The 18954-nt window shown below is 39.3% G+C and overlaps 3 protein-coding genes across 3 annotated transcripts; 2 read left to right on the top strand and 1 right to left on the bottom strand.

Annotated features, from left to right (window-relative positions):
• The first annotated feature begins 1797 nt into the window (after positions 1–1797).
• LOC110735276 lies at positions 1798–2235 on the top strand. The gene has a single exon (XM_021915455.1). The coding sequence runs from the start codon at positions 1798–1800 to the stop codon at positions 2233–2235; it is 438 nt and encodes a 145-aa protein (XP_021771147.1).
• A 264-nt stretch (positions 2236–2499) lies between these two features.
• On the top strand, positions 2500–2949 carry LOC110735275. The gene has a single exon (XM_021915454.1). It carries the CDS (start codon positions 2500–2502, stop codon positions 2947–2949), a length of 450 nt encoding a protein of 149 aa, XP_021771146.1.
• A 14811-nt stretch (positions 2950–17760) lies between these two features.
• Positions 17761–18111, bottom strand: LOC110735274. Its single transcript, XM_021915453.1, has one exon. It carries the CDS (start codon positions 18109–18111, stop codon positions 17761–17763), a length of 351 nt encoding a protein of 116 aa, XP_021771145.1.
• Between the last annotated feature and the right edge of the window lie 843 nt (positions 18112–18954).

Below are 18954 nucleotides of genomic sequence, written 5' to 3'. Positions count from 1 at the left end.
AAGAAATGGCAGTGGGATACAAAACTCACTACCTAGTTTCCGAATGTGTTCATGCAGTTTATGAAGCTGACTTGGTTCATGTAACCGCTGCTGCAAATGAAGTTGATGCTGCTTCTTCACACTTCACAACTCCTATGTCAATGTAATCCTATGTTTAGCTTGGATATGGATGGACTTTACTTTTGGGGTAGTGTTATGTTAAGATCTCTATGGTGGATATGTACAGCGATGTACTAGTTTTAGCCTATAGTTTAGGCATTCTTTTGGTAGGCATTAATTTTCATTGTACAAATTATATGGTGCTTGATGTAATTAAACCTAAGGCTTTAGCCTATTAATATAATTATCTCCAGTTTATGTTAAAAAAAAAAAAAAGCCTAGCATTGTAATGGAACTATGCTCTGCCTTAATCTTCCTTAATAAAAATAACCCTCTAATTTTCCATGGGAACTTAAAAGCTCACTAAGGTCTTTCTTAATGCCAAAATGAAGAACAAAAATAAAATTTTCAACAAATTGTATGAGGATATGTAAAATGGGCCGACATCTTTATAAATACGGGTATAGATTCAACAATGTTATCAAATAGGTTGATATGTTTAAAGGCAGACATGTCGGCTTGTCGGTACTCGGCACGTGGTAGCAACAGCTTGACACTTGGCAAGAAAAGCCCTGCATGCCATGTAGCAACCTGTCATGAAGAGTATTATAAATAGTAGGTTAAGCTTCATTAAGGAGGTTAGCATTTATTACTCTCTCTCTCTCTCTCTACTTTTTCTCTCTTACTTCTCTTCTTTTTCTTAAACACATTCTAACTTTATCATTGGAGTGGTTATCCCCGAATCATCCCTGGGGCTAGCAAACTTTTGCTCATTGTGTAGGTTCTTAGTTTGCCGATAGAAGTATCAAGATCTCAGGCTCGGGTTCTCGGGTAATCGGATCCAGACAGAAACAATTTGGCGCTAGAAGGAGGGGGCAGTGATCACTTCTATCGCCTAAGAACCTCACATACAAATTAGTAACGTTGATGGATGGAAATAATGAAACACCTGTGATTAGTAGGATAATAAATCAACCAATAACATCACAACCTGAATTTGAGATAGAGGATGAAACTCATACTCTAGAAGGTAATCAATTCCACATGTTGTTAACCCTAGAAAGGCAGGCGGAGACGGTAGTAGACCCCATGGCTGAATTCACACTAGAAGAATTGGAGGTAGCAGCTAGGGTGATTACTGCAATGAGTAAAAAGAGGAAAGAGGCTAAAACGGCTCAGGTTGGAGGAGGGGCGCCGCTAATAAATCATGGTGAAAAGTTAAATCAAGCAACAAATTCACCAAGGCGTCGCCGGGAAGAAACGCCGGTAAGAACACATACAACACTGCGACAGACAGAGGGTCAATCCTCGAGCCACACTGTTAGCACAAGAACTCAGCAGCAGAGAAGATCCCAAGTTGAAGGGCAAGCACTGCGAACTGTGGTGCAGTTAAGAGCATCACCGTTTGCGCAAGGTATCTTCGATCAACCAATGGAGAAAATTAAAATGCCGACTTGTAGATATGATGGAAGAGGGGATCCCAGCAGATACATAACGTCCTATGAGGGATATATGATGTTGTATACTAACTCGGATGCCGTTTGGTGTAAGGTTTTTCCAACTACTTTAACTAGGGCTACAGCAGATTGGTTCAATGACCTGGGAAATGGAACGATAGATAGCTTTGAGAAGTTGATTGAGATGTTTATGGGGCAATATATTAGTAACAGTGTGCGGTAGAAAACTTCAGGGGAATTGATGGCGGTGGAGCAAAAGCCAGATGAGTCTTTGAGGGATTATATCAAACGGTTTAACAACGAGGCAAATATAATTCCAAAGTTACCACAGGAGATAGCAGTTATGCCTTTGATGAACGGCTTGAACGATTCTCAGTTTAAGCGTTATCTTACAAGAAAGAATTTGCCGACATTGGCAGCAACTTTTAACAAGGCTCATGATTACATCAAGAGTGAAGAATTAATGAAGACAAGTAACAAGAATGTGTTTGCTGAAAAGGGAAAATATCAGTTTGAAGGTGCATCCTCAAGAAGTGGAAGGCTGAGAACTTCGACCCTAGGTAGGGGAGGGGGAAATCGGCAGGAGGTTAGGGCTGCAAAACCACCAATGCGATACAGTACATATACGCCCCTGAATACGCCTAGGGCAGCAATCTATTCGGTGAATCAAAACAGATAAGGATGGACAAGGCCAATCACGATGAAGGCGAGGCCGAGAGATGTCAAGAAGTATTGTATGTTCCATAGAGATGTGGGTCACTATACTAAGGAGTGCACACAATTGAAAGATAACATCGAAGAGCTGATAAGGAAAGGGCACTTGAATCAGTATCGGTTGAATGCAGGGGGAAGTCAACCACCACCTCGGCAGATAGAAAGACAAAAGTTAGAAGCAAGGCCAGAGAGGTCGCAGGTTGGAATAGTCTGAAAAGGGGACGGAGGAATGCCACCGTTATCAACTGGAAGGGGAGTAAATGTGATAACGGGGGGGCCCGTGCATGGAGGAACAATCAGTGGGGCAAAGAAGCACCTATCTGAGCACCGTCATATAGTGTATGCCTTAGATGTCGATAACCGTCCTCGGCCAGATTCAATCCCTGATGTGGTGTTTATAGATGAGGATGCAAGGGGAATTGTCTTCCCTCATGATGATCCGCTGGTATTGCTAACAAAGATAAACGGAGCTGACATTAAGAGAGTTTTGGTTTATGGGGGCAGCTCGACAAATGTTCTGTTTAGGAAGGCCTTTGATGAAATGATGATTGGAAGAAAATATTTGAAGCCGGTATCTTATCCGATCATTGGGTTTAATGGATCAACAGTGAGACCGGAAGGAAGCATAGTTCTACCAGTGCGGCTAGGTGAAGGGCCAACATCAAGGGATGTGATGTAAGAATTCCTGGTGGTAGATGTGCCATCGGCTTATAATGCAATTATCGGCAGACCGATAATTCATGATGTGCAGGCAGTAGTGTCAACTTATCATCTCACGATAGCTTATGTGTCGAATATGGGAGTTGTTGAAAAGATCCACGGAGGCCAGGTAGTGGCAAAGTCTTATTATGTAAAAGCTTTGAAAAATCCAGTTGGGAATTGTCCGATACCGAATAATCCTATAAAAGAAAAGGAACCAACGGTATAGGATTTGGCCATGAAAAACTTTGATGCAAGGCCAAAGGAGACCCCAAGGCCGTCACCAAGTGGAGAAACGGTGCAAGTTGAGTTGCAACCAGATGATTCAAGTAGGATGGTTAGGGTTGGAGCAGATATGGCTGTAGATATGAGATTCCACTTGATAAGTATGTTTCGTGAGAATGCGGACGTTTTCACATTTTCGGCAAGTGAGATGCCGGGAATACATCCTGAAGTGATGGAGCTTAAGTTGAATGTGGATAGAAAGTTCAGACCGATAAGGCAAAAGAAACGCAATTTCTCAACTGAGAAGGTGGAATCCATACAAGCTGAGGTTAATAAGCTCTTAGCGGCAGGGTTTATTGAACCATGCACTTATCTAGAATGGTTGGCAAATGTTGTAATGGTGAAAAAGCCGACAGGAAAGTGGCGAATGTGTGTAGACGTCACTGATTTGAACAAAGCTTGTCAAAAAGATTGCTATCCATTTCCTCGTATAGATAGATTGGTGGACTCCACTTCCGGCCATGCTATGCTCAGTTTCTTGGATGCATTCTCAGGATATCATCAGGTCAGTCTTCATAAGGCAAGTAGAGCAAAAACGGCCTTTATAACATATGCTGGTGTGTATTGTTATAAGGAAATGTCGTTTGGGTTGAAAAATGCGAGAGCAACATATCAGAAGTTGGTAGATAAGATCTTTTAAAAGCAAAAGGGGTGTAATGTAGAGGTAAATGTGGATGATACGATTGTGAAGAGTAAGGAGAAGGAGGATCACATAGCGGATTTGAGGGAAACATTTGAGACTTTACTAAGATATCAGATGAAATTAAACCCAGAGAAGTGTGTGTTTGGAGTTCGATCAAGGAAGTTTTTAGGCTTCATGGTCAGTGAACGGGGAATAGATGCAAATCCTAATAAGGTAAATGCATTATTGGAGATGAAACAGCCGAAAACTATTCGAGATATACAAAGGTTGACTGGAAGAATGGCAAGGTTAACTCGGTTTATCAGCAAGTCAGCTAATAAGGCCCTTTCGTTTTTTATGATTTTACGGAAGAATAAGACATTTGAATGGGGGTAAGGAACAAAGTGATGCGCTGGAGGTGGTGACGAACCATCTGATATCTCTTCCGACGATTGCAAGAACGGAGAGGGGAGAATTGTTACAACTTTACATCTCGGCTTCCCAAAAAACAACTTCAGTAGTGCTGTTAGTAGAAAGGAAGAAACAACAATTGCCATTATACTTTGTTAGCCATGTTCTGAATGTGGCTGAACGCAGATATCCGGTAATAGAAAAAATGGTGTTAGCAGTGGTGATGGCGGCAAGGAAGTTGAGGCCGTATTTTGATGCTCATCCTATAGATATTCTAACGAATTATCCATTGGAAAAATCATTGCATAAGATGAACACATCAGGCCAATTGTTAACATGGGCAGTGGAGTTTTCGGAGTATGAGTTGCGTTATAAGCCCAGAACATCAATCAAGGCTCAGACCTTGTCCAATTTCATTGTTGAAACCTCATATAATGATGAAGAAGAAGAGTTGGGAACTTGGTAGGTATCGGTGGACGGTTCCGCGACATCAACAAGGTAAGGGGAAGGAATAGTGATAACGAATCTAGATGGGAAAGTTTTTGAGTATGCAATGAAGTTTAAGTTCAAGGTCACCAATAATAAAGTTGAGTATGAAGCAGCAATAGCCGAGGTTTAGTTGTCAATAGCAGTGGAAGCAAAACGGTTGGTTCTAACAACCGATTCTTAGTTAGTATCCAGCCAGTATACCGGAGAATATGAAACGCGAGAGCCAACAATGATAAAGTACCTTGAAAAGATGAAGCAGTTAACAGCACAATTGCAGTATTTTGAAATCAGGCTGGTACCGAGAGTATAGAATGCACAAGCTGATGCCTTGGCAAGGTTGGCCAGTTCAAGCTTTAATGACTTGGAAAGAACAGTCATGGTAGAGATCTTGAAGCAGAAAAGTATTGATGAAGAGTCAGAACAAGTACTTTCTGTCGGTAACGGCACACAGTTGTTTGATAAGATATTGGTGTACTCCTATATGGAGCATTGCCATTTGATAAGGGGGAATCCAAAAAATTGTGGAAAGACAATGTGTGGTTCATTATGTGTCAAGTTCAGTTGTATAAAAGAGGATTCTCATTGTCGTTGCAAAGATGCATAACATATTTTGAATCTGCCAGGTTAATTGAAGAAATACATTAAGGCACTTGCGAGAATCATCTCGGTGCAAGAGCTCTGTCACGAGAAGCAATGAGAAAGGGATATTACTGGCCGACTATGAACGAGGATGATGTCAGATATGTGAAAAAATGTGAGAAGTGTCAGATGTTTGCACACGCAATCAATTTGCCGCCAAATGATTTAACGCCAATACTAAATCCAGTCCCTTTTGCACAATGGGGGATGGATATAGTAGGGTCGTTTCCTTCGGCAAAAGGAGGAAGAAAGTTTCTCATAGTGGGAGTAGATTACTTCACAAAATGGATAGAGGCAGAGCCAGTAGCGAAGATAACATCGTCGGAAGTAAAAAAGTTTATCTGAAAAAGTATTTTCACGAGATTTGGGTTGCCGATGGCAATAGTCTTTGAACATGGATCTCATTTTGATTGTAAGCCGGTCAAAGATCTTTTGGCCATGTACAAAGTAAAGTTTATATATGCGGCAGTGTGCCATCCGCAATCAAACGGCCAGGCAGAAGCAGCGAACAAGCAAATCATAGCAGCAATTAAAAAGAAAATTGAAGATGCGAAGGGTTTGTGGGCTGATTTAATACCGGAAATTCTTTGGGAAAACAGAACAACGATTAGAGAAGCAACAGGGGAGTCACCCTTCACATTGGTATTTGGAACAGAAGCAGTGGTGCCGGCTGAAGTAGGGTTGCCGACATTCAGAATTCAGCATTACTGTGAAGATCAAAATGATTTGTTGTTACGACAACAACTGGATTTCCTACCTGAAGTACAGGAGAAAGCAGCAATTAAGTCATCTGCCTACAAGGGCATATAACAAACAGGTTGCTTATCGGCCTTTGTGTAAAGGAGATCTGGTACTGCTAAGAACAGTGCAACAGGGAAAGGTAATGAAGATAAAAAGTTGACGGCAAATTGGGAAGGACCATACCGGATAAGAGACATGGTAATGCAAGGGTCCTTTTACTTGGAAACAATGGATAGAAAGCCGTTAAAAAATGTTTGGGATACGGTAGTACTTAAAAAGTATTATGTGTAAGTAATGTAATGTCATTTTGTAAGCAATGAAACTGACATTAGTTAGAAAAATATCAGTGATGAATATAAGAAAGTTATCAGAAATTGTGTCGTCGAAAAAAAAGCATCGTCCATTTAACAGATCACCGTTAAGTAGGACGGACAGCTTAAAACCGCTTCCGTGAAGTTAATGCACTTACAATCTGATCAGTTGTGATCATTCACTCGCGAGGGTGCTGGTTCAAAATATAATTCCGGTAGAATCAATTCAAGTATATGCCGACAAGAGGCATAGCTTTGATAATGATCGCCGAGAGGGTGCCTAACTGACTCTGAAAGTAGTGCAGTAGGTGACCGATATTGTACTTTGAGTCAGCAAAAGAAATTTCGACCTAGTGCATATAATTGTGTAACAAATATATAACACTAGGGGGGCCGGAGATAAGGGTAATATATCCTAATTGATATTATCCTTGTTATAATTGAAAAGTTAAAGCTGGAAAAGGCAACAGTTGATAAAATTGCAAAAAGTATGACGTCGATATAGATAAATTTTTTACGAAAATTTAGCAAGTATAAAATTCGTGATAAAACAGGAATAGCTGATAATTAAAAATTCAAGAACAAATATGACATGTTCACGATAATCAAAGATGACAATCAACAGGCATCACCACAAAAAAGGGTATATGCCGATAAAACAGCATTGTAAAAAAAAACAGTTGAACAAAAACAGATGATTACATATTTCAAATTATAGCTGATAAGGCCCAATTATGCAAGACCCACAAGAGGATGTCGGTGATGACTGCCCGCGCCTTCAAGCTTGTGTGTTTTCAGGAACAGGAGAGTTTAAGATACAGGGATCTGAAGGGCCATCATCAGCGTTCGGCACGAGGTTGAAAAGATCTTCATCCGCAAACTTCTGTTCCTCGAACCCGGAAGGAATCTTGTAAGCTTCCTCGTTGAAAGCCTTTTCAACTATAACCCAGTCCTCTTTCTTCCAACAAGCGGCATGAGCAATGCATCTCTTGGCAGCAGTCCATCCTCCATCAAAACGGTCTTGAAGCCTGTACAAATTCCTGAGATGCCAAATAGCGGCCAACTACTCTCTGTCGGATTCCAGACTTGTCAGCTTCCAACTTCTGAACCTTGTCTTCAAGGTTGTGGATGGAAACCTTGGTGTCATTGAGATCTCTCTCAAGGGCAGGAAGACACTCAATGGCCTGGTTCTTCTCAGCATTTTGGGTCTTAAGTTGTCGAACTTCCAACTCGAGACCCTCCACCTTGGAAGCTTTATCCCTGAGAGTCGACATCTCAAAATCGTCCCTCTCTTTGGCTTCTTTTAATTTGTGTAAAGCCTTTATCAACATTGTCTAAGGCCGTTTACAGTGCGCTCTGGCTAGCGGAAGCTTGATGATGCTGCTCTTGGTAATATCGGTACATCTCAACAAGCTCAGTGCCAGACATAACAGCCTGAGTATGGGAAAAGTAAAGATAAGTCAGCGTTCCAATAATAAAAATAATAAACATAATAAAAAGTTACAAGTATATGAAAATGGTAATAATGAAAAATGATGAATACCTTCATCATATTATGCATGTGCATGGCGGCAAGGGGGCCAATGGGACCAACAGGTCTGTCCATTGGGAGGGTTAGATTGCTCAGAAGCCCATAACGAAGAGTCCCACCTTACATTGGGTCATCAGTGATCATCCACTCATTCCGGCATGCATCAATGTCAAGTTGCCACCGATCTCCAGAATGGCCAGAAGGGACAGAGAACCCTTTAATAACAGCTTCCGGAAACCTCTCGTTAGGACGCTCAATCCATTAGTTAGACCGATAGATGAGGCCGGGAACGCTAGTGTTAGAATCGCCGGCAGCGGTAGGAACGATATTGCGATGTCGGCTGGCTGGAAGTGTTAGGCTGAGTTGGGGGGAGATTCAGGAGTATTGGTGAGATCTTCAATCTCCACTCCATCTATTACCTTTTTAACGATTGGTTCAGAGCTGTGAACAACTGTTTTCACTTGAACTTTGGGGGAAGGAGGAATCTCTTTGCTGTCAGCCTGATTTTTTTTGGTGACACGCTGTTCAGGTTGTCTTGGGCTGTTAGTCCTGACACCACCACCTCGCCGATTAGTAAGGGATGTCAGCTTCCTCTTCTTATCATTGTCGTCGGCCATACTTTCAGCTTTTCTCTTAGCACTGACAGCAGGAGCGCGACTACAATATGTGGCAAGAGTATCGTAAGAAGGCTTAGAGGCTTTTGGATAACGCTTTATAACCTTCTTCCCGTCGGCCGACAACCCAAGTTGTTTGTTGTCCAACTTAACAATACCTGAAATTTTGAAAAGCAAAGAATGTGAAATTAAGCTCAAATTCTATCTTAAAGCAAAATTATATGCACATGATAAAATAAAAAATGCAAAGGCGTAAGGTTAACAAAAATGAATGAGTTAGTACCATAACTGTCAGTCCAGCAAAGACCGACATGAGACAAAGGAGCGTTGCCGAGAATGTAACTCACATTCGGCACCCACACCTTAGGGGTTAGACGTACTTTACCGTCACCGTTATCAGATTCTAGAACGTCAAAGTGATTGACAGCTCTGCGCTCATGTTTGCCGAGATCTTTCTCGGGAATAGACTCGAACCTTAAATGAGGTTGAAAAAATGTTCTCCTGAGTGGAAAATCCTCAGGAACCGATATGAAGAAAAACTTATCTTGCCACCCCTTACATCTTGAAAATTTAGGGTGAATAGTATATTTACTAGGTTGAGTGTACAAGGACCACCACCCTTCCGATTGATCATCTCTTTTCAGGGTGAGCAGTCGTCTAAATGCATTAAGGGTTAAAGGATAATTTCTATATAACATAACCCATACCAGGGCTATAAAGGCACGGATGGTGGGAGGAGTTAGCTGTACTAAGCACACATCCCAAGCCTTCAAAATTTTGGCAACAAAAGGATGGAGAGGAAAATGAAGGCCGAAATCAAAGTGCTCAGCATAAACAACAACATGGCCGGCAGGGAAATCCAACACTGAAGATCTAAAAGGGGGAATTGTTAACTCATACCTATCAGGGAGTTTGTAAAATTTTTTGGCACGACAGCAGTAATATCTTTCCAGTGTCGTTTTCCTAAAATTGTCATTTATTTTAGCCTCTGATACTTTGCGGTTAGCAGCCAAGACAAGGGGTTGTCGGAATTCCGCACCATCAGTCTCAAAATTATACCCCTCATCCAAACTCTCTTCTTGAATAACTTCCGCGTTCATATTAACCACATCTTCTTTACTCTCGGTATTGATACTACCTTCTTGAGTCTCATCGTCGTCAAGAATAGAGTTGACGGCAGACTCATGCACAGGAGATGGCTGATTTCTTTGTGGGTTTGGAGGAGTTTCCATATCTGATTTAGAAGAATTCACAACCTGAGCCTGCCCAGGTTTCTTACTGGATTCAGCCTCGTCAGCGGCATCATGAGCAGCAACCTCAGGCTGAAAACTGGTACGCTTTACTCTCGGCATAGTGTTTATACCTATATTTCCAACATTAGTGTCGTATTGATCAAAATAGTGTTTCTCGGCAAAGCTGCGTAAATGATAACTGACACTAACAGGCTCAACTTCAAGTATTTCAGTCTCAGCAGGGATATCAAGATTGTTTGGATTAAGAGCTTGTTCACGGTGGGCAATAATTCTATGGCGAATATAGGCACGCTTTTGCTCCTCGGAGGTTAAGGGTTCAAAAGGATCGTCAATATTGTCAGAAAGACATGATGTATTACCCTGACCCCTACCGATATCTTTGCCTAAAGATTTCCTAATCAAACGACGCCTAACATTGCTAAGACTAGGCACCTCTTCCTCAATGTTGTTCTTGGACATTTAAAAAAGAAAATAACCTAAAAATCGAGCAAGGAAAAATAACATGCAAAATTAAAGTTAAGGTTTGAAAATACCTTCGACGGGAATCAGCAAAACGAAAGTGACGGAAAAACTTTCACTACCGCAAAAAGATAGCGCAGGGAAATTGAACGGTGAAGAATGTCGAAAAGACACAACAAATTGTCAGAAAAGATATGATGAAAACGGTGGTGAAATAAACGCTTCTTTGAGAGAATTGAAGGAAAATGAAAAGTGAAAAGTAAGAAGTGAGGTAGTTTTTTTTATCTATAAAGGAAGTTAAAGAAGCAGTTGAAGTGAAAGGCGGTTCATAGATCCAACGAACGAAATAGAAGTAACGTTTTAAAAAGCAGCAGCGGGATAGAAGACACGTGTCCTTAAGTTTGCGAAAATTCCCACCCAACGAAATAAGGCCCTAAAACTTCCGCCTATCAGACTTTACTTAGTCAAGTAGACCTTGTCTGCTATCGGAAAACAAGGTTACTTGGGGGGGGAAAACGGAGTTTTTTCGCTCCCAGTTATTTTGTCAAGTAAACCTTGTCTGCAATCGGCAAACAAGGTCAATTGGGCGGGGGGGAAACGGAGTTTTTTCGCTCCCATTTATTTTTTCGAGTAGACCTTGTCTGCTATCGACAAACAAGGTCACTTGGGGGGAAACGGAGTTTTTTTCGCTCACAGTTATTTTGTCAAGTAGACCTTGTCTACTATCGGCAAACAAGGTCACTTAGGGGGGAAAACAGAGTTTTTTCGCTCCCAGTTATTTTTGTCAAGTAGACCTTGTCTGCTATCGGCAAACAAGATCACTTGGGGGGAAAAGGAGTTTTTTCGCTCCCAATTATTTTGTCAAGTGGACTTTGTCTGCTATCGAAAACAAGGTCACTTGGGGGGGAACGGAGTTTTTTCGCTCCTAGTTATTTTGTCAAGTAGACCTTGTTTGCTATCGGCAAACAAGTTCACTTGGGGGGGAAAGGAGTTTTTTCGCTCCTAGTGATTTTGTCGAGTAGACCTTGTCTGCTATCGACAAACAAGGTCACTTGGGGGTAAAAAAAAAGGAATTTTCTACTTATGATATGGTTAACTATAATTTCCGAATCAAAAATACAACGAAAATGGCTATAAACACCGGGGAACTCCAATAAGATGTTACATTTCAACTTACAAGAAGTCATCCTAAATATTACATTACATAATTCCAGAAAAATGCTCGACGGAGTACAGGAAACGAGCTACATATATCTAACAAGTACCCTAAAGTGAGAACGTTGATTTGCAATCTAACGTCCTCACTTGGGGGACTAATTGTATGAGGAGATATGTAAAATGGGCTGACATCTTTATAAATACGGGTATAGATTCGACAATGTAATCAAATAGGTTGATATGTTTAAAAGCAGACATGTCGGCTTGTCGGTACTCAACACGTGGCAGCAGCAGCTTGACACTTGGCAAGAAAAGCCCTGCATGCCATTTAGCCACCTATCATGAAGAGTATTATAAATAGTAGGTTAAGGTTCATTAAGGAGGTTAGCATTTATTACTCTCTCTCTCTCTCTACTTTCTCTCTCTTACTTCTCTTCTTTTTCTTAAACACATTCTAACTTTATCATCGGAGTGGTTATCCCCGGATCACCCCGGGGCTAGCTAACTTTTATTCATTGTGTAGGTTCTCAGCTTGCCGATAGAAGTATCAGGATCTCAGGCTCGGGTTCTCGGGTAATCGGATCCAGACAGAAACACAAATAGAATAATTCAAAAAACCTCGAAATTGCAGAATTTTGTCAACTAAGCCTTTGGTGTTTTTAACTGATTTCATCATTGGCTATTTATTGAAAAAAAATTAAAATATGAAATCACATTCAACAATGCCAAAAAGCTCATAAAGACAGCAGTCCACAAACACTAATCATGTTCAAAGGATTAAGGATGCCTATTGTATTTAATTGAAATGCATCTATTGGCTATAAAACTTTTGTTCAAAAACCTCGTTTAAGTGGATACGGACATAATGCTACCTGTCTAATTCCGTAGTTTATACACATATGATCCAAGATCCTACCCATTCAATCATCATATCTCCATAATACAAATTTAAAGCCAATAACTGGCTCATAAACCAAGCACAACAACAAGAAGCATTCAACATTTTCCCTAAAAACCCATAATTCTATCATTTTATGCAATCATTGCAATTGGCAAAATCATGTATTTTCAGCACAAAGCAATGTTTATTGAAAGAAATCAACATTCTATTAGCAATTTCAATTACTAAAACTTAAATAAAGCCCAAAAAAATTTTAAACAACCCAACAAACCTTAATCCTAAACTTGGTTTCTGGAGTGTCTATAATTTTAGGTCCGACTTCATAATAATAATCTGCAGGTTGCTCGGGATCCCTTCACGTCATCACCAATCAAATCAAGATTTTACATAAAAAAATAATTATTATTATTATTAATTTGATCTTTAACACCCAAAATCGAGAAAGTTATTATCCTTTACACCCAAAATTAGAAATTCCATTTAAACAAAATTATAATGAACGCAACAACCCCTGAGATGGTGGGGATGGGGGATTGATTTTTTTTTTTAAAGTTTTTTTTTAATTTGTTTATTTAATGTAATTATATTTAACATTTTATAAATTATTTTTAATTAAAAAAATTACTTAATTAGTAGGTTGTAGGTCATTGGACTTATTAAAAGAAAACACTACTAAAAATTCGACTTATTTTGGGTTAATCGAAATTATGACTTATTTTGAGCTTATCATGCAAAGTTTGGCTTATTTTTGACAATTTTTTTCTAAAAAATATTCATCTTTATATTGATAAATTCATTTCCATTATGATTCATCGCGGAGAACTCGAACAGCAGCAGGAAACTCACCATGGCACGGTGTCTGAATGCCGCAACGCGGTACGGTATAAGTCGTCGTGTCACGATGCTGAAGGCTGCGGTGCGATAACTCGAACGAAAATTTAAAAAAAAATAAAGAAAACAAGAAGGATGAGCTTCAAGAACAGCAAAAAGGTTCGAGCAGCAGCAAAATGAAAATAGGAAGAAGCAGCTACCGTTTTTTGATTTTAAAGGCACCAAAAGAGCACCGTGACACGGGGACACATGTCGTGTCACGGGAAAGCTCCACGTGACGCGGTAATCAAGCGAATCAACGGGAGCAACATTTCAGTACGCTGACCATTTCAGTAGAAAAAAAATTATCGTGCCACGCAAATATATGCCGCGTCTCGGGAAGAACTGTCGTGTCACAACATTTAGCCACGTGACACGCGTGCACCCCCGAAATCTCTCAACAACTTAGCAGCACGAATAAATAAAATAAATAAAAACAAAAAAAAGAAAAATGTCGTCTGACGGCAAATGACGCAGTGTCACGACAATTTTCCATGTGGCACGATGCAAAGGCGCGTGGCCTGCACGCTCCTGGAAGCTCTAGCGAATATTCCTTGCATCTTTGACCAAGTTTGGACGATTTTTCGCGGCTTTTGGACAGTTATTTTCTCACCGAAAATACGCGGAAAATTCTAACTGATATTTAAATTGTACCAAAATTACTATTTTACCCCTAGCAAGCATCAAGGCCACATTTTTGACATTTAAACACCCAACATGGTCTGATAGTCGACTTGAAGGTATGAATCAATTACAACCCACGTTCGGGGTAAGCGAACCAATTACAGCCCACATTCGGGGACAATCGAACCACCATCATTTCACGGTGCAAGGTTCTCAATACACAGAGACTTGCAATCTCATTAGACAAGTTTTTCCTCAAGCATGGAAAATTGTCAGTCGTTGTCACCTCTTAAAGCGAAGAAGTCAGCAATCACATCATATGTCGAATTTCCTTAAGCATGGAAAGTATCTCAACCGATGGGTTTCTTCAAGTATAGAAAACTTTCAAAATTATCTAGCGACTTTCCTCAAGCATGGGAAGTATTTATTATCGGTGGGTTTCTTCAAGCATAGAAAATCGCCAAATTCATCAGTCGACTTTCCTCAAGCATGGAAAGTATTAACAGTGGATTTCTTCAAGCATAGAAAGCCGCCAAATTCATATGTCGACCTTCCTCAAGCATATATGGAAAGTATCATCCGGTATATTTCTTCAAGCTTAGAAAGCTACCAAACTCATCAGTCAACTTTCCTCAGGCATGGAAAGTATCTCAACAAAACGTCATCCGACGGATTCCTTCAAGCATAGGAAGCTACCAAACTCATTTGTCACCGATGGTGTCAGATAAGCATTCTATCCCTTTATTCTTTTATCTGTAGAACTAACATTTTTCTGCAGGTATCGGCGTATAGTCGTATACAGAGTGATTTAGGATTGCAGAACGTCTTAAATCATTCTCCGTACCTATCGACTACTTTGACTATCGTTTTCGAAACTGATGTTTCTACATACTCAATCAAAGTGGGGCCTCTGTAGACACAAAAAAATGTCTCCCCGGATCCAAATCTGATGATGAACATTTTTTCACCGCCATTATTGGTCGGGTTGAGTATTTAAACCTAGGAGTGATTAAAATTCATAGTCAATCAAACTCAGGTCATAAAATCAGTCTTAATGTTTAATCAAAACATAGTCAAATTTTTTATTTTGGCCCAAATCTTTTTATTCATTTTGCATTATTTATTACTTTAGCTCAATTAATTATGAATCGGCACTTAAAAATGCTGAGCGTAATAGGGTAAAAGTGAATTTGGATCAAAAATGGAAGTAAAATCCACCGTGTCATGGGAGCAGTTACCGCGCTACGGGGTTTTGCACCGTGTCACGATATAATTTCCCGCGTCACGGTGCCAATCCCGTGACATGGGGCTATTCAATGTTTTTTCGGCGTAAATCCTTCACCCGTTTTATCTTCCGTAGGTTAATTATTTCCCGCGTCACAACAAAACTATCCCGCGTGACACCATGTTCCCCCGTGTCACGACATATTTTGTCGTGTCGTGATAGTATTTTGTAGGGTTTTTATCTTTTTAGGGTTCCGTGTGTTCCCTCTGTTCATTTTTCTTATAAATACCCTCTCATTTCTGTTGTTCGGGGCATCAATTAATTCCTTCTTCTCTCTTCTATGCTCTAGCCTAAACACTAGCCTACCTTATTCTTTTAAAATACCTTCTTTAAGCACTCCAAGGAGTCCGTACTTTACTCGAGGTTCTGTCCTTAAACCAAGGCGTGAAAGGTAGAACTGTTTGAGGGTTTGGCCCCAAATCAACTCTGTTTAATTTGATTTTAATTATTGTTTTATTTATTTCCTTGAAGTTACTAACTCGTTTATTGTTTTATAGTTGCAAGCAAGCTTAATCAAAGTAAGAATTATGTTCCTTTTACTTCTATTATTTTTCTAACGATTTTATAATGTTGGATTATTGTTAAATTGCTTCCAATATTAATGTTAATTCTATTGTTATTATGATCACCACATTGCATGTTTAAAGGGAATATGTAATTGAAAATCACGCTTAATAAGATAATTTGGACAATCGGTTTAGGTTTCTTTTTAATCTTGTTATTTAATCGAGTGATATTTTAGAATTATGTGTTGCATTAATATTCAACCAATTAAACTTAATAATAGTTTGTAGCAAATTGAATCTTTGTTTGCATGCCTTTGAGATCGCAAGAATCACTTTTTACTATAAGAATCGATTAGAGGCCAATACATGTGAACGTGACTCCATGATTCACTTCGTACTATCATCCCCGATCCTCCTTTCGTGGTTCTGAACCATATGGAGTTAGTAACCTCACAGGTCAGTTGTTGTTGCCTTTCGTTGTCCCTTAATCGTGGTTGCCTTAAATGATCCGTTAACGGTTTACAAATTCCTTAAAAACTTGTTGGCGGCTCCCTACTTTTTCTTGTCCCTAATCGTATTATGTCAATTCCCACTTCCTATGAGTGCCAAGCATATTCACACATGCTTTAACGTAGGCGCACTTCAAACGACTCCTACAAGTACCAAAAAACTTATTTTCTCCGTTAATTGTTAATTGTTAATTGCAACAAAGGGGGTGTGCACGGAACCCAAGGTAAAATTTCTTAACCGTGATTAATGAAAAGTAAGGGTATGTACTTAATATTAAATCAACAAAAACAACCACCACAATTAAACAGAACCACCAAGCACCAACACGAAACCATAAACCACCACGAACCTAGAAACCACCCATGAACCCACCATCACGAACCTAGAAACCACCACCCACGAACCTAGAACCACCACCACGAACCCAATCCATTTCCTAGCTTACACACGCAAACCCAAATCTACCACGAAGCCACCACCTAGCTTACCCACGCGAACCCACCACCACAAACCCACGAACATACCACCTAGCTTACCCACGCGAACCCACGTACCACCACAAACCCACAAACCCACCATCTAGCTTCCCACTCGAACCACCACCACTAACCCACGAACCCACCACCTAGCTTACCCACACGAAACCAAATCCACAATCCACCACCTAACCCACAAACCACCAACCCACAAAACCACCACCCACGAAGCACTTGTGCAACCCCCAAAACCCAGATTTGAAATTGAATAACTAAAAGGTGATCTTCTTCATCAATTGATGAGAATAGTTGAAGGAGGGGAGAGAAATATAATTGGGAAAATGAGAGATGAAGATGGAGAATGAAGGAGGATAGAGAAAGATAATGGGAAATGGGGATGAATCTGATTTTAATTAAGTTATATTGGGATTATAATGATTTGTAATTGTATATAGTATTATGTGTTAATAATTTTTAAGTGATGGTATATTCGTCATTTCGGTAAAGAAAACTTACCAAAAAAGGAAAGAAATTTTTTTGTTGTAATTAAAGCTTAACATCCAAATATAGTAATTGTTGCAGTTAACAAATAATGGAGGAAGAATATTAAATTGAAGTTTATTATATATGCTTTTTTTAGGAAGTTCACTATATTCTATTTAAGCCTTTTATATAATTGAACAATGAAGATGTGTTTATGTCAAAAAAAAAATTGGTAATCCGTACCACTCCCTCCATTTCTAAATACGGTTTCCAATTGACTTTCCACGATCTTCAAGACGTGTATTAAAGCGTTTATATTTCTATTTTCATACACGTAAATATTAAAACTTGATATTAGTAAAATATAAAATGTGGGAATCCTACAAGATCCCAACTATAATTTCTTATAAAGTAACAAGAATTTATGGTCAAAGCCTTCAAATTTTGACTCAAATAAGTCAAATGAAAACTATATTTAGAAACAGAGGGAATATATTTTTTTCCGTGCAAATTAAGGGTTAATTACCAAAAAAAATATGTTGCTCGCCAAAAAAAAAAAAAAAAAAAAAAAAAAAAAAGAAAAATTCATTTGCCAAGATATTCATTAACATTTTTAAACAGAATCACATGCCAAAACTTCTGACTACACAAGCAGAGCTAGCAACTACAAGAGCAGCAAATATTGGAGACACAAAAAGATCAATCTTTGAACGTTGAAAGTACTTCGCCGGCAAGCAAACGACATCCGATGGAAGGTCTACCGGTACCCTTAAGCTACCTTCTGATTTACAAGCAGTTGAAAACGGTGATGTTGGTGTTATAGCCCATATAAAGGTAGTTTCCGGGGTTAAGGCCGCCACCGCCACAGTCACCGTGAGAAGGAGTGTCCACACTCCAGCATATATTATCATTGGACGACGCCACGAGCTCAAGAATTGTGAAAGAGTAGAGGTGATCAAGAGGGAAATAGGCATTGTTGTAGGAAGTTATGTTAGAGGAAATATGACTTAAGATGAGGAATAATGATATTGAATTGAAGGAGCATAAATATAAGGTTTTATTGTGTAAACTATATAGTATATGGTTGTATTAGTTTAGTTGCTTAACTAATTCAAAACAGAATAAATAGATGGTGTAATTTGAGGAAATACTAGTTTGTACAAAGTAGTTTGTATTGGTGGAATTGGAAGATGACGTTACGTTATAGAATTGAATATTAGGTTGGTCGGGTTTGTTGATCAACTGCTCACTGTACTACTGTGTTTTCTACCTGACTTGTACGCTGACACGTGGCCATCAAAGCTCAGCTCGTCGTGTACATAGTAATTGTCATTTAAAGTCAATGTTCGGAAAGTTGACTTTCTCACCGGAAAATGGAGCATATATGCTAACTTTTATAATTTTGTTATGTAACAAGCAAAAAGATCAGAAATGAAGAGGGATAGGGGAGACAAACAGAATGCTCGAGGAGTAATATGTGCGTTGTCACAATTTTTCCTTAAAAAAGTAAATCATATTGTAAATAACTTGATATTTTTGTAATCATGTGGAAATTAACTTCCAAAATTATCCCCCAATACATGTGATTTTAGTCATTTTACACAAAATTACATAAAATGCCATTGTAATATGCACTATTCACCCTATAACTGTTACTTGTAAGTCGTGATATTACCTCCGTTAACTTTTAGTTGCAACTTTGGGGTATCATTTATGAGATACAAAATATTCCCAAGTTAAAACTAAAAGTTAACGGAGGTAGTATTTTTCCTTTAGGAAAAAAAAAATACATTTGGACTATAAATTTAAACACAATG

This window comes from Chenopodium quinoa, unplaced genomic scaffold (genome assembly GCF_001683475.1).
Source record: "Chenopodium quinoa cultivar QQ74 unplaced genomic scaffold, ASM168347v1, whole genome shotgun sequence".
In the NCBI taxonomy this organism is placed as follows: domain Eukaryota; kingdom Viridiplantae; phylum Streptophyta; class Magnoliopsida; order Caryophyllales; family Amaranthaceae; genus Chenopodium; species Chenopodium quinoa.
This window is presented reverse-complemented; position numbering and strand designations above follow the sequence as displayed.

Excerpts from the sequence above, each read along its gene's own strand:
- LOC110735276 (XM_021915455.1), top strand. The coding sequence starts at position 1,798 with ATGGCGGTGGAGCAAAAGCCAGATGAGTCTTTGAGGGATTATATCAAA.
- LOC110735275 (XM_021915454.1), top strand. The coding sequence starts at position 2,500 with ATGCCACCGTTATCAACTGGAAGGGGAGTAAATGTGATAACGGGGGGG.
- LOC110735274 (XM_021915453.1), bottom strand. The coding sequence starts at position 18,111 with ATGCCTATTTCCCTCTTGATCACCTCTACTCTTTCACAATTCTTGAGC.